Raw genomic sequence first — 23,056 nt, forward strand, 5'->3', positions numbered from 1 at the left:
CGCTGCTCCGGCCAATCACAGCGCCAGAGCCGCGGTGCCCAGAAGTCGGGTATAATGGCGGAAGAGAGGAACGAGGGTTCCTTCAGGGGCTTCGATCTCAAGTAATTAATAATGAGCTAGTTTGATATGCATACTCTCTCATTATGCCTTTCTCTTGCATGGTGTGTTTTTTTTTTTTCTTAAAGAAATGTATTAGAGGATTTACTTCCTCTTTAAGGAAGTGTCTTGCACTTGTGATACACTGATTGTGGGTGCAATGCATTGCAGGCTGCTGTAAAAAACAAAAACCTAAGCGCACTTTGTTTTTTTTCCCATGTTGAACTTGGTCTATGTGTGTGTGTGTGTGTGTGTGTGTGTGTTTTTTTTCTTTCCTCACCTTTAAACCAAAGGTGGTTTCTCTTCGCTTTCTCCAACTTCAGTACATTACAAGGAGATGTCTCATTGTTAGATGGGTAGGGGCAGTTTAGTAGATCTCTGCTGCATATTATTCAGGCTCATAATTTTGTTTTTGCTTCTTTTCCAAAGTCCCTGTAAGCATAATAGCTCATTATGAATTACTTGCCTGAGATCGAAGCCCCCAAAGTGACTCTCGTTCCTCTCCTCCGCCATGATACCCGATTGACTTCCGGGAGCCGTCTGACGGCATGATCGCCTTTACTAACGGCACGCTCAGTGCGCCTGCGCCGTTGTGTACGGCGCTCATGCACCGTTGACATCAGTGCAGTCTTTTCAGCAAATATCTCCTAAACCGTGTAGGTTTAGGAGATATTTGTTGGACCTACAGGTAAACCTTAATCTAGGCTTACCTGTAGGTTAAAGTACTCTGTAAGTGTTTACAGCCACTTTGACACTAACACTACCCTCCCCCATACTGACAATGCTGCTGTGCTTCCTGTGTCCATTCCTCCAGAGTTGACTAATACAGAAGATGCGTTACTGGCCAGATCACAGGTGAGAGGGGAGAGTAAAGGCGACTGATGCAGCTACCACATCTAATAATTAGTAAGCTGCAATATCACATTTTTTGTGTTTTTAATAGATTTGGGGTTTAACCTTTTTTTTTTTTTTACTTTTCTTGCTTTTCTCGTGTTGTCTTGGAAGATGGTTTCCCGTTTTTTCTTAACAGTAATGATTTTTTAGGAATCTTCCAGGGCAGCAAGCAACATCCCACCTTTTTGGTTGTAGTTTTATTATGTTTATTTCCTCTTGTGCACTGGTGGAGGGGGTCTACTTTGAGCTCAACCCCCTGCTCCCTCCTCACTGGCTGTAATTGACAGCAGCAGAAGCCAATGACTCCCGCTGGTGTCTCTGAACCAGTGAGGCGAGAGAGAGTTCCGCCTAAAAAATAAATACATTTAAACTCTGCAGCTACAAACACTGCAGCTGCTCACTTTTAAAATAAGGACACTTGTCTGTCCAGGGCACCTGCGATGTCTTCACCCAAAGCCAACCCCTCCCTCAGCTCCAGGTGGAGGCGCCGGCTAGTAAGGGAATCAACCTGGTTCCCTACTGCGTCTGCGCGATCTGAGTGGTCCCTGTCTGTGTGTCTCCCAGAAGACAGCGGGGGCCGGACATGGCATAGATCGCTGAGGATACTGCATCGATCTTTCTCTTGAAGTGGGAGCAAATGCAGGTATCTGACCCCCCTCCCCCCGAAAGGTGCCAAATGTGACACCAGAGGGGGGAGGAACCTGGACAGCGGAAGTTTAATTTTTGAGTGGAACTCCACTTTAATGCATAGAATGCATTAAGTTAAAAAACCTTTTGCCTTTAGAACCACTTTAATTCATGTTTCTACACTGAGCTACAGCATGCACAAGTGAGATACATTTTATGGTGAAAAGTATTTGAATTCTCTCCTCTGTTGTATAATTGCAGTTTGGACCCAACAATCCATTTAGAACCCAGCAGATGGCTGCTCCAAGGAACATGCTTTCAGGATACGCAGAACCAACGCACATTAATGACTTTATGTTCGAACAGCAAAGAAGAACATTTTCAACATATGGTAAGCAAAATGTGAAAGTATAAAACTACCTTATCTATGTAGGCAAAAGCATGAAATATGCATTTGTAAACTTTGGGAAATAAACCTGGGAGGCTACCATTTTTTTAGAGATGTAATAATAATGTGGTGTTTCTGTTAATTTGAGCTATCATAACAAACCTCCATAGATTTACTAATTTTGTCATATTTTTTTAATTCTTTGTGAAACCAGAGAATTAAGAAATGCCAGGGAAGGGGTGGGTTGATTCAAAAGGTGCAAGGAATATGCTACTACATTAGACTGCTAAAACCAGTGGCAGATGATAATGGTTGCATTAGGATGTGCACCCCGAAATTGAAACACAATTTGTGTGTGTATATGTATGTATATATGAGATTGGTGTTACTAGTTTATCTTTATTTTTTCTTTCTTTCTTTCTTTACTTGCCATTTATTTAAAAAAAAAAAATCCATATTTATGTACGATAATTTTTTTTTTCTCTTTCGTTCATAGACGGACACAGCCTTCATTGACCTTAGGGTTATGCTTCTTCCTACCAGGAGAAGCATAACCCTAAGGTCAATGAAAGCTGTGTCCGTCTATGAACTCAGAGAAATGGATTTTACGGTGAGTACAAAAATCTTTTTTTTACAGTTTTATTAGGAGCCCCATTGGAGGGCTTTGGTGAAATATCAGGGGTTTAAACAGAACCCAGATGTCTCACTTTTGAGACAAAGGGCCTGAGGACAGAGATTCCCCTGTCCCTTTCTCTGCAGCCAAGCAGCAGGGGGAATCTGCTCAGAACAGGGTGATAAGGATGTGCCCTGGCACACACTGTGCGCACACCTATGGTTAAATTTGTATATTGCAGCCCACAAGAGTTGCATATTTTTAACATTGCAAAATGCCAGAGCCGACAATTAGGATTACAAAGTTCAGAGATGTGATGAATATGTTACAAAGATGTACTATGAGTAGCATTATGGTTTCCTGATGAGCCTGCTCCAGGAAAAAAATGGCCAATTCTGTATTTGTAATCTTGAAGCTACTTGCATCCTATGCATAGACTAAATGTGGGACTAAGGCTTTTGTCCAAGTCCAGAAAAACCCCACCTGTTTCTGATGCTAGGCCAGCGGTCATGCAGATGTTATATGCCAGTGTCTCCTTGAAAATCTAACATTGGACAGTTTATTGGCAAGGGTCCCATGCAAGTGAAAGGAGTCATCCTATTCCCCTCTCTCAATCTGCATATACCTTTTCTTCTTCCTTGTTCCTTCTTTCTTCCCTCTTCTTCCTTGTGATTGGCCCAGTGCTGTCACAGGGGACCAGGAAAGCAGCCTAGGGCCCCATGTAGCCTCTGACAAATCTGTTTGGAGTCTAAACAGGTTTATTTTGGCAGCTTGCCAGCAGAATGGAGAAACATGCAAGAGAGAAAGTGAGTATATGCTGCGGTAGGGTGGCATTTAATGACCCCACTGCCTTGGCAAAAGACCTTTTCACTTTAAAATTTTGAAGGGAGAATGGTATACACTGTTTGTCACAGTTTTCTGTAGCTAGTGCAGAATTGCATGAAATTGGAAGGGCATAGGGATGTGAGTTCACGGGTTGTCTACTGTTCATTTTGGGGTAGTCGTGTCTAAATAATCAAGGCTGACATATTTTCAAGAATTTTTCCGTTTGTCCATTAGGATGTCTGGTGCTTCCTCCATGATCTCTGTTATTTAATAGATTGTTTTACTTCATGGAAGTTCAGTGATGGAGTCTTCTAACCCTGTGGCTATTAACATATACAGTATGTGTGATTAATGTTCTCTCTGCTTAAAAAATGGTATTGACTTATTCACAAAAGATTTCTTTGTATTCCTGTGTATTAGTATTGAGGAGAGGGCAAATGAGGTTATATACCCTTATCCATATTGTAAAAACATGAGGACAGGTCCATTGGATTTGTGCCATTGTGCCTGGCTTGGGACCGCCTCTAAAACATGTAGATGGAGAAGTGGGAATGTTTTTGGCCAGGCAGACTGGTGCTGTAATACCATCTATAGAGGATCTTGTAAGAATTTTCAAGTAATGTTCTTGTTATGAAAATGTTCTTTTGATTTGGTTATCATGGGAGTCCTGTAATTTTGTTTGCAAGGTAATCTAGTAATTTAGTGATATTTGATTAGGTCCAGAGATGTCCAAAAAGATAATTTCCGGGTGGCGGGTAATTGCCTCAGATGGGAATTTTGAGCAGCTGTGTAACAGGTTGGGAATGGTGTGTCATCCTGAAAGCCTAAATTACTGCGGAGACGCAGAAGACAGGAGTTGCAATGGCGGCGGCTTCCTACAAGTTGGAGCATTCACAAACCATTTATTCCTTCATGTAAGAAGGTTATTTTTGCATACTGTATGCTGCGCTTAGATTATAAACGACAACATGATGTTAAATTATTGCTGATTTGAAGTGACATTTGTCTGAGTTTACTACTGCTTTAACTGTATGTAGCATCACTTATGATGGCACCAAGTCTCATCCTCAGTGGCGATGGATCCTGGTCAGACATGGTAATGAAATCTCCAGAGGTTTCCATCTGTTTTGCTTTCTGTTTGTCTGTCAGCTTGTGCGACATAAACCGGGAACAGATCATCCGCTTACCCAAATCTTTGGGGCCGATGGTGCACACTGTGTCATTGCTAATGCCCAATCCTCCACCATCAATCGTGTCAGTCACCGATCTCGTGCCAAGAGGGATAAAACTTTTCTGCGAAAGGGAAATTAATTTGGCACACGGCCATTCACTGAATTTAGAAGAAAAGCAGTTTAACCTTAAACTGCGTAGAGGGTTCTTTACTGTAAGAGTAGTTGGGATGTGGAATTCTCTTCAACAGGCAGTGGTTTCAGCCGGGAGCATCGATAATTTCAAAAACCTATTGGATAAGCACCTAAACGGCCACAACATACAGGGGTATGCAATGTAATACTGACATAAAATCACACACATAGGTTGGACTTGTGTCTTTTTTCTAACTCGCCTGCTATGTGACAACCAGAGAGGCATCAAAGCTAGTAGTCCAGACTCGTAGGTCCATATTAAAGTATGGTGGAATATGTCAAACAGGTAAGAGAGCTGCCGCTCCAGGTGAGCTCACTAAGGTAATTGATGTCCACTCAGAAGCAGATGGGTGCTGGCACTGCACAGGATGTGCAAAAACAATAAGGATATGGACAGCCGCACTCCAGTAACTTGAAAAAAGACGTGCCCTTTATTGGGTACAGGAAAAAATGCACTACAGGTATCAGCACACAGTGGGATAAACAGCTGACGCGTTTCGCATTGAGTGTCAATGCTTAATCATAGCTATATATAGCTATGATTAAGCATTGACACTCAATGCGAAACGCGTCAGCTGTTTATCCCACTGTGTGCTGATACCTGTAGTGCATTTTTTCCTGTACCCAATAAAGGGCACGTCTTTTTTCAAGTTACTGGAGTGCGGCTGTCCATATCCTTATTGTTTTTGCATATGGTGGAATATGTATATTATGGGTCAGGTATAGGTCAAAAAATTCTTAATGTGGTTACATAGAAGGAATGTTGGAGCGGTTTGTGACTCCTAGTTGACCAGGAATATAAATATTAAAGTGCTTTTTGGTGCTGCGAAAAACTGTGGCATTAAACGGTACAAATGAAAAACTTTATGGGGAGTCAATGGGCTTTAGGAATGTCAAGCGTGCATAAGAAAAGGTGCTGAATACTAAGTTTTGGTCTATTGTAAGGCAGTAGACAACACGAGATGCTAAAATGGTGAGGCACTATTCTTCCACTGAAGAGTTGTTATTGAAGCCCGCAAAGGGTAATTTATCAGCTCCACAGAGGACGCTTCTCTTTGGGAACTGAGGAAGAAATATGGTATGTCTCTTGCAAAGCACCCTTCAGAGATTGTATTGAGTCAATATGGTCCTCTAATGGGGGCTTTTAGGTCAAGTTCAGCAAATCGCTTACTCATTTTCATAAAAAAGGCTGCTTAGTATTGTGCTATCTAGTAGGTACAAATTGGATCGAATGGGAAGCCGTCTCTAGAGTGTATATTGTTGCCCCATGGTTGCCCTCCATTTAGGCAGGGTTTACACTGATGCGATGCAGGACTCTGCTTGTAGTTTGCACAGGAATCGCACCGCATTCCTGTGCGGATTACATACGGTGTCTCTGGGGTGCCATTTGGATTGTATGGCTCAAATCGCACCACATTTGCACCAAACTTGTGCAGGATCTTTTTTTTTTTTTTGCCTGCACCAGAATCTGATTACATTGGTGATCACGCCCATGAAATCTGATTCTGAAAATTGCACTGCGTTTTGCAAACCGATTTTCAGGGTGCCGTTAACATACACTCCACAATTGGTTCGCATGTATGGGTTGCAATTTTAATGCAGATTTTCAGCAAATTTTGGTGTGAATCTGCACCACATCTAGTGTGAACCGAGCCTTAGTGAGTAGGTGAGCGTCTTTCTGGGTCCAGGGTATGCAGAGCCAGGGGGAAAAGAATAATTTGAGATTTTCCTAGCTTGTGACGGAAAATATTGATTATATGAAGACAGGAGGCGAGTATCTTATGCATTAATCTTCCTTTATTAATGCTCACAGCAGAATGTATTTCTAAAAAACTTCAATGTAAAAACTTTTCAAAACAACTACCACCCCCAGCAGTCCATATAGTCTCTAACCACGCCCCTACGGAGACCTCCATAAAAGGGGACTGCCTGTGGTGGTTCCTCCTGTTTCTTGATGCGATGATGTCTAGAGGAAGAAACAGTACCAAACGTATGACAGAGGTGTAACCTTGGAGTCCAGACCAGCCGGTCGACGTCCAACAGCTTCCAGGGGAAAGCTAACCACTGACCGTGACCCAACAGGGTTCCAGGAACGACCGATCCCAACAGGGGATCTTAAAGTAGCATCTGTGCTCAGCACGAAGACGGGATTCCCTCATCCTCCAAACTGAAGAGTCCGCCGGCAGGGCGCACGTCGAGGTTCAGTAGCCTGTGAAGAAGAAAACAACCGTAATAGGGAGGGTAGGGAGGGAAGATACTCGCCTCCTGTCTTCATATAATCAATATTTTCCGTCACAAGCTAGGAAAATCTCAAATTATATATCAGACAGGAGGCTCATATCTTATGCAAGTTCAAAGCTATCTGTAACCAGCATATAATACAACAATACACAGCATATATTAATCTTAAGAGATGACTGACAATGAGATATGATCATGAGGTTTGAAATAGAATTGGCGAAACGTGGATTCCGAAGACCAATCCGCTGCTCTCAAGAGATCGGAGAGCGAGCCTCCTGAGACGAGAACTTTGGTAGCCATGGCACCCCTGGTGGAGTGTGCACCGAACAGGGTAACGTCAATCCCCGCCATCTCCATGGCGGTTCTCACCCAGCGTGCCAGAGAGGCAGACGAGACCGGGAGGTGAGGTTTGACATAGGACACAAGAAGTTGGGAAGAGTCTGCAGGACGTAGAGCAGATGTCCGGAATTCATATGCCCGTAGGCAACGAACTACACAGAGGAGAGGGTGGTCCGGGAATGAAGGATAAAAGACCGAGGTAAGGCCGGTTTTTGTTCTACGTACGATGGAGAATATAACCCCTTGCGGCGAAAATTGGCGTCTGGAGATATCTAGAGCCCTAACATCGGATACTCTCTTGACGGAAATCAGACAAAGAAGGACCGTCAATTTTATGGACAAGAGTTTTAGTGAGAGATCTCTGTTGTCCCCCCAATTGGCGAAACATATCAAGCACCTTGGAAACATCCCAGGTCGCTTGGTATCTAGGCCTAGGGGGACGTTGAAATTTTGCTCCCCTCATCAAACGACACACTAGTGGATGTCTGCCAATAGGTAAGGAGTCTACGGGACAGTGATAGGCTGAAATCGCTGACCGATAGATGTTGATCGAGCTGTATGACCTACCGGATTCAAATGAATCCGCCAGGTAATTGACCACTAATGATACAGGGGCCTGTACGGGATCAACCTGTCGTTAATCACACCAACGGACCCATCGTTTCCAGGCTGATCGATATGCCGATCTAGTCCCGGGGGCCCAGGCCAGGGCGAGGAGATTCTGAGCCGAGTCTGAAAGGACTCTATCAGAGGTGGGGATCCCGAGACTAACCACGCGAGAAGTGGAAGGTTGTTCTCCTGAATTAGGGGGTGAGGTTCCCCGTTCGGACCGGTGAGAAGGTGGGGAAACTGTGGAATCAGTCTGGGAAAGTCTATGGACATCCCCAGTAAAAGTGGGAACCAAGGTTGGGTCGGCCACCATGGCGTAATCAGAACCACGCTTGCTCCCAGGTTGGATATCCGTAGGAGAAGTCTGGAGATTAGTTGGAAGGGAGGGAATGCGTAGTGTTTTCCCTCCGGCCAAGGTTGGCGGAGAGCGTCCACCGCATAGGCCTCCGGATCCGGCCTCCAGCTGAAGAAGCGAGGCAGCTGGTGGTTGAGTCGGGAAGCGAAGAGATCGAAGGAGAGCGGTCCCCAGAGCTTCTGCAAGAGAAGAAATGTCGACCGATCCAGTCGCTGGAATCGCGAAGATATCGGGAGTTCCAGTCGGCCACTGAGTTGTAGATTCCCGGGATGTATTCCGCTATAGGAGTAATGCCGTGTTTTAGACAAAAGTCCCAGAAATCCTTTGCAATATACGCCAAGGTTCTGGATTTGGTGCCTCCCAGGCGGTTGACATATTGCACCGCCGCCACATTGTCCATGCGAAAAAGAATACAGCATGTGGGAGTATAAGGCATGAAACTCTTGACCGCGAACAGAGCTGCCAACAGCTCTAGTGCATTTATATGGAGAGAAGTCTCCGAAGGGGACCAAGTTCCCCCTGTGGAGGTTGGGCCGCACCGGGCGCCCCAGCCCAGGCGACTGGCGTCCGACTCTATGACGACGTCCGGGCTGGGATTGAAGATGGTTCTGCCGTTCCACTCGACGGCGTGGTGAAGCCACCATCGCAACTCCTCGGTGGTTTCTTGGCAAAGGGGAATTTCGTCCGAATACTTGAGGCCCTGTCTCAGGTGCATAATTTTGAGCCTCTGAAGGGCTCTGTAGTGCAATGGGGCCGGAAAAATGGCTTGAATAGAAGCCGCCAGTAGGCCTACCAGGCGTGCTAACGTACGGAGGGAAAGGTATCCTCTGCGTAGTGCTGATCGAATTTCTTTGCGGATAAGAGTGAGTTTGGTCTTGGGAAGACTGAGGGTGGACAGGACCGTGTCCACCGTAAATCCTAGAAATTCCATCTGTTGGGATGGGACTAAAACTGATTTGTCGTGATTGATTACAAAGCCCAGTCTCTGTATAAGGGATATTGCCCAGGACATGTGGAGAAGGGCTTGGGTCTTGGAATAGGCCATGATGAGGATGTCGTCTAGATAGATGAGTAGACGTACTCCCCTGCTCCTCAGAGCTGCCACCACTGGTTTCATGATCTTGGTGAAACACCATGGGGCGGACGACAGGCCGAACGGGAGGCAAGTAAATTGCCATATCTTGCCCTTCCATGGGAAGCGAAGCAGGTATTGGGATTCTGGGTGAATGGGGACCGTAAGGTATGCATCCTTTAGATCTATTTTCACGAGCCAGTCTCCAGGGTGGAGCAGGTCCCGAAGGAAGTGAATTCCCTCCATCTTGAAGTGTCGGTACTGGATGTATTGGTTTAGGCCCCTGAGGTTGATTACTGGGCGATAGCCTCCTCCTTTTTTGTGTACTAGGAAAAGGTTGCTCATGAAACCTGGGGAAGAAGGGTGTACTTCTATAATAGCCTGTTTGGAAAGCAGGTCTAGTATCTCCTTGTCTATGAGGAGGGTGTTTCGTTTTGCAAACCGAATGGGGGGGGGGATGATGTTGAGAGGCGGTGGATGATGTTGAGAGGCGGTGGGACAAGTATGTCTATCACGAACCCCCCTACTAAATTTAGAATCCACGCGTCTGCCGTAATCGCAGACCAGGCGTGGGTAAAAAAATCTCAGACGTCCCCCCACAGGAATGTGATCGAGTGTGGTGTAAGGTATACTCACCAGTAGGAGGTCGGGATCGAGGGTAACCGCGTCCCCCACGTCCGCGCCAGGGTCTGCCTCTGGGAGGAAAAAAGGGTGCCGTTGAGCCACCGGGGTGGTGTAGGATGGAGCCTGGTAGTGATACTGAGCTGGTGTTCTACCTTGTGGCCTATAGTAGGTGGCACGGCCGGCAGAACGGCCTCTACTTCTGCCGGTCCTGTTGAAAACCTTATTGGTTCCTGTCCTCCTTAAGGAGTTCTGTGCCTTGTCTAGGCTGGTGAATAAACCTACGAACTTATTAATGTCTTTAATGACCATGTCACCAAAGAGCATGCCCTCAGCCGATGGGCCGGGTTCGGATTCCGCCAGATGTGAAAGCTGGGGATCTAGGCGCATGAGGATGGATCTGCGCCGCTCCACCGAGCATGCCGTGTTGGCAGTGCCGGCTAGGCATAGGGCTTTTTGTGCCCAACCCCTCAGTTGTGGGAGGTCAACTGGTTGTCCAGAAGCCGCAGCCTGCTCGGACAAATTGAGTATTTTTGTAAGTGGGCCCATGAGGTCCAGAACACGGTCCTGTATCGAGCGAAAGGATCTTCCAATACCTTTCTTTTGAAATTTCCCCGTCTTTAGGAGGTATTTGGTTAGGACCGGATCCACCTCCGGGGTGGCTACCACCTTCTTGGGTATGGAGGGTCTAGGACATTCAGCCCTCAATTTGTTGCGGGCAGTCCTGTCTAAGGACTTCCTGGCCCACAATTCTACGTATTCTGCCACATGTGGCAGGGGAGTCCATTCCCCCGAACGCGGATGGGTGATTGCGTCCGGGTGGAAAAAGGGTTCTCCAAGTGCGTCCAGAAGGACTTGGTCCTGCGTGGCAGGATTGGCGGCTGTGTCAAGCGCCGTGGCCCCAGCATCCTCGATATATGATTCGGAGTCTGAGACGTCCGATCCCTCAGAGGGGTCAGCCGAATCGTCTTCCGAGGAATCAATGTATGAGTCCGGCTTAGCCCTTCTAGTGGCTCTATACCCCTTTTGAGTCTCCCTGGGGTCCAGGGGTCGAAGTCTCGGACTGATGCTGGGGTTGGTAGACCGTGGTGGGGGCTACCTGATGCAAGCTGTTTACTTCCCCTGCCGGGGAGTCATGCACCACCAGAGTGTGCTTCCTCTTATGTGAGGATTTACCCTTTTTTGAGGGTGGTTCATCCTGTTGGGGTGGTACTGAAGGATTGTTAGTGGACTGTAGAGTCCAAGTGGATGGGGTGGTGGATGCCAGGGCAGCCTGAATGGACATGTGGATGATGTCCTGCAATTGAGAGGCACTTGGGGTATGAGAGGTGCCTGTGGGATTTACATCTCCAATGGGGTTCATTGGGTTAATTTCCGACATGATCTACCCGTGTGCAAGTGATGACAGGGCAGCTGCACTATATATAGAGTGTGTCAATGTATTTTAAAACTTTGAGGGGTAGTGCTCTCTGGAACCAAGTTCCGGATGTATGGGTAGTATAGTATTATGGTAGTCTATTATATAGTAAGCTCTGTAAGGGTTGCTGGCCGTTAGAGCCACACTGCTCATTAGGTATTATTAGCCTGACTACAGGCTCCGTCCTGTCCTCCCTTCCGTCGGCGCCAGAATGGCGACGGAGGGGAGGGGAGCCTGAGATCACCAGCGGCCCGGGAACGAAGTCTCGCGAGACTACGTCCGCTGGGCGCTGATTGGTCGAATGGGCGAGATCGAAAGCTCCGCCCCCCGTACGCGCGCTGAGAGGAGGAAGAAGGATCCTCCTTCAGAATGGCGGCGGTATGACGCAGGATGGTGTGTGCAAGAGACACGGTATCAGGTGAGGAGGATCCACAGAGCGGAGCACAGCGCAATCTAAACAGGGGTAACCACAATATATATGGAGAAAAATGGCAAATATATGCAGAAGAGAATGGCAAATATATGCAGTAAATCTACATAAATATACAGAAGTAGAAAGGTAAAAGTTCTATAGAGAACAAGCGTAGACTAAATGAAGGCAAAGAGAAGTAGCAGGGAAGATCCCCGCACTGCCTGTATTAGAAATTGTAATCGGAGAAACAAATACTTATCTTATCTGTGCTGCGAGCAGAAAGAAAGAGGAGGAACCACCACAGGCAGTCCCCTTTTATGGAGGTCTCCGTAGGGGCGTGGTTAGAGACTATATGGACTGCTGGGGGTGGTAGTTGTTTTGAAAAGTTTTTACGTTGAAGTTTTTTAGCAATACATTCTGCTGTGAGCATTAATAAAGGAAGATTAATGCATAAGATATGAGCCTCCTGTCTGATATATAATTGGTATTATTGACACTTTTGCTGTGTATTCCCTCTACATCATTTTCAGACTATTGTGCATTTAACGTGTAGTTCTTACCAGTAGATGCGCCATACGTAATAATTTACAATGGAAACACATTTCTATGTATTGTATTATACAAACCCTTGCTTACATCTGAGCCATAGACTTTGCAGCTATATTCAGGATGTAACTGGTTACAGATGCACCTCCCCCTGATCCCCCTGTCAGTTTTCAAAAAACGTGGCCGTGCATTTATTTTTATTTTTTTGTAAAGGTGAACTTCTCCTTTTAAAGTCGGACTATAGGCAAATCTTTATTTTGGATAGAGTAAGGGGGGGTAGTGGTATGACCCCTGTATCCTTCTCTTCCCCCCCCCTTACACCTTTGTCACATTTGGGGAGCTTTCTTGTCGCTTCCTGACCCATAACCTGCAAATTGAGGAAATCCTTTAACACCCCCCAGTCTCCAGAACTAACATACCCATTGGAAGTTCCCCCCTCCCCCCTCGTATTTTTTATTTTTTCCCCCCCCCCCTGTGACAACCCAAAATATTTTACTTTTACTTGAAATGATGGTCAACATGACAAATGGAGAAGGGGAATCTCCCCAACGGTGGCACAGACCGTAATGGAAATAGACAATGACAGGTGTTTTAATCCCTCTCCACTCTATCTAGAAACTAAAATGAAATGTTTTGCCTTAGTTATACTGTATTAATGATTTTTTTTAAAAAAATGTTATTTATAACAAGGGCAGGGCCTGCACGGCCCGATACTTTACATGTAATAACTGAATGCAAACTCTAATCAACGGTACAAAACTTGGTACATAGTAGTATATCAAACACATCAGCAGATCTATCGAACCTACAACACATAGGAGGGAGCACACAGTACAACCTGTCTGTAGGGTGACCCACGCGCCCCAGGAGATGGCACCGGCGTCCCAACCGCATTAAGTCGCAGCATTGACAAGGAGCATCTGTATTAATGATTTTTGTCATGGACAGTTTAGTCAGTTTTTTTTTATTAATTCCATTCCTATGTATCTTGTTTAATAAGTAAAATTAGAAGATAAGCTAGAAAACAAATCACAGGACAGGAAAAAGCACATGCTGAAGTGCAGTGTCTTCAAAACAATCAACATTAATAAATGTTTGTCTTGTGTTTTTTTCTGTGCCCATTAGGGGGTGCTATATCCCAAGCCCTCTGTGAATTGTTAATGCTTGTAGAGTATGTGCATAGACTGTGCATAGAGTTTGCATAGGCTACAAATGCTTCAGACCTCTTTATGCTCCTTTTTTTGTGAAAGTATATAGCTTTTCTTATGTAACATTGTTTGTAAAAGACTAAAAAGTAATAGTAGCTTTGTACCCATATTCCACAGACCTTCGCAATTTTTAACTGCACATTTTCACGTTGCTTTGATCTGATTTTTCAGTGTGATTATGTAGTGTTGCATATTCCGTGGGGCCAAAATCGTGCTGGAATCACACCAAAAATATCTGGAACCTTTTCCAAAATCATGCCTTGCTCAGCATCATTGAGCATAATGTAATTTCCATTGTCATGGGGTTCTGTGTGGCTTAAGTTGCATCTGAAATTGAACATAAAAATAGTACCTGGCTCCTGCTGTTGTGATTTACTTTTTTTTCACTTCTATTGTTAGACCATTTTATTTAAATGATAGATATGGCTTTTATTAGATCCCTTTTACTGCCTTATGTGGCTGAGTGCTGGAAAATATTATAGTTTGAGTTGTGTCTGCATCTTGCCCTGCTCTGAATTAGAAATGGATTCAGCAACCAATGTTTTCTTAAATAGCTGCAATGCAAAATCAAATGGCAAACAGTATGTAAAACCTGTGTACAAGCTATATGACGCATACCCGATCTGTTAATGTCCTCATACTTTGTTCTACTTTTAAAGTCTTACTAAACCAAGGTTCCTGCATTCACTATATCTGGTCTTCCACAGTACGCAGAACATAGACATGCAATTATTTTAGTAAATTTTAACTGCTAAATCCCTTTTCTCAACAGCAGTATCTTGCAGTCTTGTGAATTTTATTAGTGTCTGGCTAAAGTTATTTTTGATGAGGCTGTTGGTAGCATATTTTATCTTGTTTCAGGGCCGGTAAACGCCACAATTTCTGTGTTCTGGATGAGTTTTTAATGCGTTCCAGTACGTGTGTTTTTTTTTTTTCATCTTAATTTAGGACATGCGTTTTTGATTCAATCCAATGTGATTTTCATGCGTTTGCCGCTTTCCATACAGAAAAAAATTAAGGCACCGACTGGAACGCACTATGCTGATGTGAACTAGGGCCATTAAAAATACTGCATGCATTTTTTAAAAAGATTAATAACACACTGGACTGCATCTGGTATGAACTGGCCCTTAAACATTGCCAAAGTTTTCACTGCCTTTTGAAGATGCCAGCTTCAGCAGCTATTCATGTTATCTAATGGAGCTGCCAATGATAATGGCATGCTGGCGATTTGTAACTGCAAAATTTGCATTGTACCAACTACAGCAGAAACTCCTGCAAATTTGAAGAGCAAATAAGTACATGTGTAGCTGCTACAAATGTCTGCTTCAAAGTTGCTGGTATGACATGACCTGTAACCTTATTGTATACAAAGTATGCTGGCTTTTTCAGCAGACCTAAACACATTCACACTATAGCACACCACGAGGCACAGATATAAATGCTCTGCTGCATTGTTGGAAATTGTTCAGATGTGTGTTTTTTTTTTTTTTTTTTTTAAGTCTTGAGGTACATTGTGGGCCAATTTAAAAAAATAAAATAAAATGGACCCAAAGGCTAATGAGCCCTAGGTTTGTGACCAGCTATGCTCTTAGACCCCTTTCACACTAAAGCGTTTTTACAGCGTTTTAGCGTTAAAAATAGCACTATTAAAACGCTCAAACGCTCTCATGCATCTCAATGGACCCTTTCACATGGAGTCCTGCAAGCAGCATCTTTGGGGCAGCTTTTGGGCGCTGAAAAAAACGCCCCTCTCCATTGAAATGAATTGAAAGCAATGTAAAAACGCATTGCCCTTTCACACTGAGGCACTGCAAAAACGCCCTAAAATGTTGGTCTTTACCAGCGGTTTTTTGGCAGTGTGAAAGGGCTCTGAAAGCACTTGGGCTTTCACATTGGGATTGCAGATGAGGCTTCGCTTGAATAACGCCCCAGTGTGAAAGGGGCCTTAAAGCTTGGTTGAATCCCCAAGTCTCCTACATGCCATGCCGTGAGGCTGCTTAACAAGCAAAGAACATGGCATAATTCCTTCTCTGTTCTATATCTTACATATGTATCTGCCCCAAGCTATTAGAAGCCAACCGGTGCCAGCAGTACACTGTAGAGCTGAACTTCTCACAGAATGCATTGGCCAAGGCCCTCAGATGTTTGTATTTAACTTGGAAAGCATTTAGCTGTGGGAATTATTGCTGCAAGGGTTTTATTGAATCGCCACACCTCCAGCACTGACTCGTAGTATTTACTTTTTTAGGTTATGCCCTGGACCCATCTTTGAATGTTCAAGATGCAGCCACCAAATACATTGGTTCTGTGGATGAGGCTGAAAAACAAAAAGGTAAGTGTATATTTAAAATTGCAGTCAGTTTAATATCTGCTTTGCTAACCTTGTGTCCTGTCTCAACACAGCCTCAGTTCCTAATGTGACTCACTAAAGTCTCCCGAATCAATAATTGGCAGCACTCTAAGCAGCTAGTATTTCAAATTTGCACTGTATTTATGAAAGGAAACCTCATATAAAAGACATAATTGTTGTACATGCGCAAGATCTCCCCACAGTTCCTCCATTTATTCTAGACCGAAGCAGGTTCTCGCCTGTAAGCATCGTTCACTTCTTCATTAGAACACTGAGGAGATCCATGCAAAAAGTACAGCAGTGAACAACTATGGACACATGGATACAGACACAGATAGAACTGGTATGGGAACACTCACGATCAGGTGGAGGTGATTGTAGTACTTACACAAGATCTCCACACAGTTTCTCCATTTAGAACAGGGGTACTGAATTAAAATTCACGGGGGTCCAGTCGGAAGAAAATTCTTCCAGCGGAGGTCCGAATGCCAAATTGATGCTATGACGCCACATGATATCCTCCACTTGACAACCTCCCAGCACAGCGCCCCACCACCACCACACACATGCACACACCTTTATGACCCACACACGTCGCACTTTTTTTTCTTTCAACTTTATTGAAATGTAAAAATACCTTTTATTAATTTTTATGCACCACAGTTCAATTGCGGTGCATAGAAACAGAATGCATTTTGCAACACACTGCTCAGTACGCAGGGGCGCTGTTGCAGTGTGAACAGGACACATAGAAAACAATTGTTTTCTATTGCCCTTGCAGAGACTGACACATCACAGACCCCCCCCCATCACAGACTGACCGCCCAAATCACAGACCCCTCATTACAGCCTAATCCCCCCCCATCACAGACTGACCTGACCCATCACAGACTGACCTGACCCATCACAGACTGACTCCCCCATCACAAACTGGTCCTGACCCATCACAGACCCCTTATCACAGACCCCCTATCACAGACCCCCTATCACAGACTGACCCCCCAAATCCCCAACCCCCTATTACAGACTGACCCCCCAAATCACAGACCCCCTATCACAGACTGACCCCCCCATCACAGACTGACGTGACCCATCACAGACCCCCATCACAGACTGACCCCCCAAATCACAAACTGGTCCTGACCCATCACAGACCCCCTATCACAGACTGCCCCCCATCACAAACCCCCCATCACAAACTGGTCCTGACACATCACAGACCCCCTATCACAGACTGACCCCCCCATCACAAACTGGTCCTGACACATCAGACTCCCCATCACAGACTGACCCCCAAAATCACAGACCCCCTATCACAGACTGACCTGACTCATCACAGACTGACCCCCCATCACAAACTGGTCCTGCCTACCCATAACAGACCCCTAGAACAGACTGACCCCCAAATCACAGACCCCTTATCACAGACTGACCCCCCCAAATCACAAACTGGTTCTCACCCGTCACAGACCCCCTATCACAGGCTGACCCCCCCCATATCACAAACTGGTCCTGACCCATCACAGGCCCCCTATCACAGGCTGACCCCCCCCCATCACAAACTGGTCCTGACCCATCACAGGCTGACCCCCCCCCCCCATCACAAACTGGTCCTGACCCATAACAGACCCCCTATAACAGACTGACCCCCCCAAATGACAAACTGGTTCTGACCCATCACAGACCACCCCATCACAGGCTGACCTCACCCCCATCACAAACTGGTCCTGACCCATAACAGACTTACCCCCAAATCACAGACCCCCTATCACAGACTGACCCCCCCAAATCACAAACTGGTCCTGACCTATCACAGGATGACCCCCCCATCACAAACCCCCATCACAGACGGGTCCTGACACATCAGACTCCCCATCACAGACCAGACCTGTCCTGTCCTGTCCTACATTGCATTGCACTCACCCCTCCCCACAGAATCCTACCTTAATCACACAGGAAATGAAGCATGGCCGCTCTGGACAATGGGCGGGACTTTGCCCATTAAAAGTGAGTGATTTATTGCTGGGACCGCCCCCGCTGCCTAGCAACCAATCACCCACTTTTTAACTTAAAAAGTCCCGCCCTTTGTCCAGAGCAGTCGCGCTCCGTGTCCTGTGTGATTAAGACAGGCAGTGTGGGGAGGGGGGAGTGCAGCGATGTGAGAGAAGGCACGGACCTGCCGCACCTGCCGCGCCTGCCATGCTGTGTATATAGCGGCATCCGCAGCGGCAGGCGGGCGAGCGAGCCGGTGACAGAGGACACACGGGAAACTACTTGGCGGGGCTGCGGTCCGGATAGAATGGCCACTGGGTCCGGAACCGGACCGCGGTCCGCCATTTAGTGATGCCCGATTTAGAAAATAAGCAAGCAAGGGAAGAAATTGGGTGAAATGTACAACAATTGGCAAAGATGCTCACTTGAGAAAGGGGTCTTTACCCTGAAATGATGCCATTCCCACCTTTACCTGATTTCAAGTGCCTGAAAACTTGCTAGTGTGTCTTGGAGTGCTGCCTATTATTTTCTTAGTTTACAGTATTATTCGGTTTTTGGGTTTTAATTAATTTAAAAAAAAACGTTTTGTTTTTTGAAAACCTATTTTTTATGGTTCTAGCTTCCACGCTTATGTAGCAATGTTTTAATTTGGGTGTACATTATCCTAATTTTTGTTTTACTAGCGTGGGAAAGCGTTTTTGTTAGGGTGTGAGTCTATCAGAAGGTATTTGGCAATGTAAAATAACATTGCATTTCAACTTTTCATTTTGTAAAACTTGATCTCTAGGAAACCAGTTTAGTTTAGTAAGCTTGACTGCCTCTCATTTTTAAATGCATTTCATTTGTAAAAATGAAATTTGTTGCAAGATGAAATGGAATTATTTTGGTGGTTTTTGATATGAAGATTTTTTTAAAGACCTCTATGATCCACTTGTAAATGTAAATTTTGTTTCCTACACTAACATTTGGCGGTAGTCATGCAGGGGAGGGCGCAAGGTCCCCATATGATTCCTCTCTAGATACAGGGCATGCAGGGGCATACATGATACATGTCTCATCTTCCTCTTGAAAATACCCCACAGATTCTCTATGGGGTTTAGGTCAGGCAAGTTTACTGGCCAATCAAGCACAGTGATAACATGATCATTAAACCAGGTATTGGTACTTTTGGCAGTGTGGGCAGATGCCAAATCCTGCTGGAAAATGAAATCGGCATCTCCATAAAGCTGGTCAGCAGAGGGAAGGGAAGCATGAAGTGCTCTAGAATTTCCTTATAGTTTGCTGCGCTGATTTTGGACTTGATAAAACAGTGGACCAACACCAGCAGATGATGTGGCTCCACAAATCGTCACTGACTGTGGAAAATATTTCATTTGGAAATCAAGGTCTCAGTCTGGAGGAAGAGTGGAGAGGCACAGAATCCAAGTTGCATGAGGTCCAGTGTGAAGTTTACACGATCGGTGAAGATTTGGATGGACTCGCCTGCCTCCAGATGCAGCTTGTCGCGTCTCCTGCCACCAGATGCAGCTTGTCGCGTCTCCTGCCACCAGATGCAGCTTGTCGCGTCTCCTACCACCAGATGCAGCTTGTCGCGTCTCCTGCCACCAGATGCAGCTTGTCGCGTCTCCTGCCACCAGATGCAGCTTGTCGCGTCTCCTGCCACCAGATGCAGCTTGTCGCGTCTCCTGCCACCAGATGCAGCTTGTCGCGTCTCCTGCCACCAGATGCAGCTTGTCGCGTCTCCTGCCACCAGATGCAGCTTGTCGCGTCTCCTGCCACCAGATGCAGCTTGTCGCGTCTCCTGCCACCAGATGCAGCTTGTCGCGTCTCCTGCCACCAGATGCAGCTTGTCGCGTCTCCTGCCACCAGATGCAGCTTGTCGCGTCTCCTGCCACCAGATGCAGCTTGTCGCGTCTCCTGCCACCAGATGCAGCTTGTCGCGTCTCCTGCCACCAGATGCAGCTTGTCGCGTCTCCTGCCACCAGATGCAGCTTGTCGCGTCTCCTGCCACCAGATGCAGCTTGTCGCGTCTCCTGCCACCAGATGCAGCTTGTCGCGTCTCCTGCCACCAGATGCAGCTTGTCGCGTCTCTCCCCAACTCTTCAGCACATGGCTCTCAGAGTAAGGGGAGGGCAGTGAGATGATTGAATATCTCTGCTGCCCGTGGCTGCATAGTGAAGGGCGGAACTGCCACTGATCTTTCTTTATCGTACATCACGGGACACAGAGCGGCATATTCATTACTATATGGGTTATATGGAGTACCTTCAGGTGATGGACACTGGCAATCTCAAAAACAGGAAGTGCCCCTCCCTATATAACCCCCTCCCATAGGAGGAGTACCTCAGTTTTTACGCCAGTGTCTTAGGTGTTGGTCATGGTTTAGCTTGCCTCCACATCCTTGGGATTAAGGTGGGCTAACCGGTTCTGTCCAAAGGCCTCAGTGCTAAAGTGGTCAGTAACCGGACCCCAAACCATTGGGGTATAGCCCATAATGCTTTCTGTCACAGAGAGCTGGACTCTGGGCCCAGAACTTAGAAACCTTTGGGGGCCTAATGTTTCTGTTGCCAGGGTGCTATATGGGCCCAGGACAGTGGATCCTTCATAGGAACCCAGGGCCTGAAGGTCTAGACGCCCCACGGAGATGGGGGAAGATTGGACCTCTTGCTGTGCAAAGTCCTGCGGCATGGAGCAGGTAAGTGAAGGGGAAACTTGCGGAACTTGGTTCGCAGCAGGTTTTTTCTGGGGGAAGGTCACAGTGGGACATGCCTATGGTTTATGCGCTGCATCTGGCAAGGTGAGTCACATATCTTAGGATAGGATGACTCTGTATGTATATATTCCCCATAATCGTGACCTCCCTGGTAGTATTGCAACTGGTGCTAGAAAGCATTGAAAAAGGGCCTGTGTGTATAGTGACAATTCTCTCTAAGAGAAGCCCCTGGGAATCTACTGAGGTTTCTTATGTAAAAGGGAGTGAATGCTCCTACCTGCAAGCCTGCTCAGAGAGGTCCAGGCGGTTGCTGCAGGAAAAATGCCGCTCTGTGGATCCTGGCCTGGACGGCAGGATCAGCCTCTGACCTCCTTGTGTGGCCCCCCCCTCCGCGGGCGCGCGCCCCCGTGATATGGGCGCAATTTTGCGCCGTTTGCTGACAGGGGAAGGGCGGGCCTGTAGGTAAAAGGAAGGGGCGGCCCTTCCAAAAAGTTCCCAGCTCAGTGAAGTGTTGGAACTGAGAGAGGAAGGACCAGAGCGGCAGAGTGGGGCGCCGAGGACACACAGTGGCCAAAGAAGAGTATTAGTCTTCAAAAAGACTGTCTTTTACCCTAGAGATAGGGTTTCTTTTTCAGCAGTTTTTTTTGGCAAATACTACTAAAGGGGGACAGAATGGTTTTTCTTTCTTTGGTTTAAAAAAAAAAAAAAAAAAAAAAAAAAAAACCAAATTAATAAGGAAGGCATTTTTTTTCCCCAGAAAGGTTTTGGGCAACAACTATTTATTTTCCCAAACACCGTTAAGTAGCGGGCGTACCTCGGTATTGTACCATGGCATCTGGTTCAGAGGGTACAAGAGGTGGGGATTCCCCCAGAGGGTCTGAGGTCTCGGACAAAGTCATACCGCTACTTTCCCCAGAGGGAGCCTTGGTGGGACCATCGAGATCTGGGGCTGGAGCTGGCACGGGTCAGTCCAACCCTAGGGTGGTCACGGACGAGGTACTGTCCACCTCTCTAAAGGAGATGGAAAAAAGAATGGAAAAAATGATAGCCAAGGCTATGCGGGGCAAAAAACGGAATAGATCTCCGTCGCCCGAGCGTGAACCCTCAGATGAGGAGGTCCCTTCCGCAGGGGAATTGGAAGACCTCTTGGACAAGGACCAAGTAGGTTCAGGGATCGAGGATCCGGGTACGGAGGAGTCTGGCGCAGCCTCCCAAAGGGAGAGCTGGTGGGTTCAAGTTTTAACAGACTTGGTCCATAGGACGTTCAACTTGCCAGTACCAGATCTCCAAGTATCAACGGTCTCAGCTTTGGGCTCACTAAGAGCGCCTCAAACCAATGCGTTTTTTCCGATCCATCCTCTACTAGAGGAAGTTATGTTCCAAGATTGGGCCAAGCCAGATAGAATCTTTGTACCACCAAAAAGATTCTCTGCCTTATATCCTATGGAAGAGAAATTTTCCAAGAGATGGGCAGCCCCGGCTGTAGACGCGGCCATCTCATGTGTTAACAAATCTTTAACATGCCCTGTAGAAAACATACAGGTGTTCAAGGATCCGGTTGATAAACGCTTGGAAACGCTACTTAAAACCTCCTTCACTATTGCAAGGGCAGTAGTGCAGCCAGCTGTGGCTGCAATTGGGGTTGCACAAGCATTATCGGATCAAGCTAAGCAGATGCTTAAACTTATTCCTGCCCAGCAGGCAGAAGAATTTTCGGACGTCCCTAGGGCCATACGCTTTACGGTAGATGCGATTAAGGATTCTATCCAGCAAGCGTCACGTTTATCGTTATCCCTTATCCATATGAGAAGACTCTTATGGTTAAAGAGCTGGGAGGCAGAGCCCCCATGCAAGAAGCTCCTGGTAGGGTTCCCCTTCCATGGAGGACGACTCTTCGGAGAAGACCTGGACAAATACATCCAGACCATTTCAAGCGGAAAAAGTACTCTTTTGCCCACCAAGAAGAAGTTTCGGGGGCCTGCGTTTAAACGACAGTACTCCCCTGGGCAGGGGCCTTCCAATACCAAACGGTATCGACGGCCTCCTGCAAGATCAAATTTTAACAAGTCGCAGGGACAGGCCGTCGCAGGCAAGAAGCAGTGGTTTCGCAAGCCAGCAAAGCCAGCCCCCAAGCCGGCCTTATGAAGGAGCGCCCCCACCCTCGAAGGTGGGGGGAAGACTGCGTCTCTTTGCAGAGGTTAAGACCTTCATGCAGGGGGTCTTGCGTATTAATCCTCCAGTTAAATCCCCGCTTTGTCCGTGGGATTTAAATCTTGTTCTGTCAAGTTTACAGAAACAACCTTTTGAGCCGTTGGCTGAAATTCCTTTGGTTTTACTGACAAGGAAGTTAGTATTTTTGGTCGCCATAGTT

The 23,056-nt window shown here is 46.4% G+C and overlaps 1 protein-coding gene across 1 annotated transcript in view; it reads left to right on the forward strand.

The window, feature by feature from the left end:
* CDC40 (cell division cycle 40) overlaps positions 1-23,056 on the forward strand; it is an 80,859-nt gene that overhangs the window by 26,201 nt on the left and 31,602 nt on the right. The window contains exons 3-4 of the mRNA XM_040350235.1: positions 1,879-2,008; positions 15,879-15,962. Of these exons, the coding sequence (XP_040206169.1) occupies positions 1,879-2,008; positions 15,879-15,962 (214 nt within the window). The remainder of the gene's footprint in view (positions 1-1,878; positions 2,009-15,878; positions 15,963-23,056) is intronic.

This window comes from Rana temporaria, chromosome 4 (genome assembly GCF_905171775.1).
Source record: "Rana temporaria chromosome 4, aRanTem1.1, whole genome shotgun sequence".
Taxonomy (NCBI): Eukaryota; Metazoa; Chordata; class Amphibia; order Anura; family Ranidae; genus Rana; species Rana temporaria.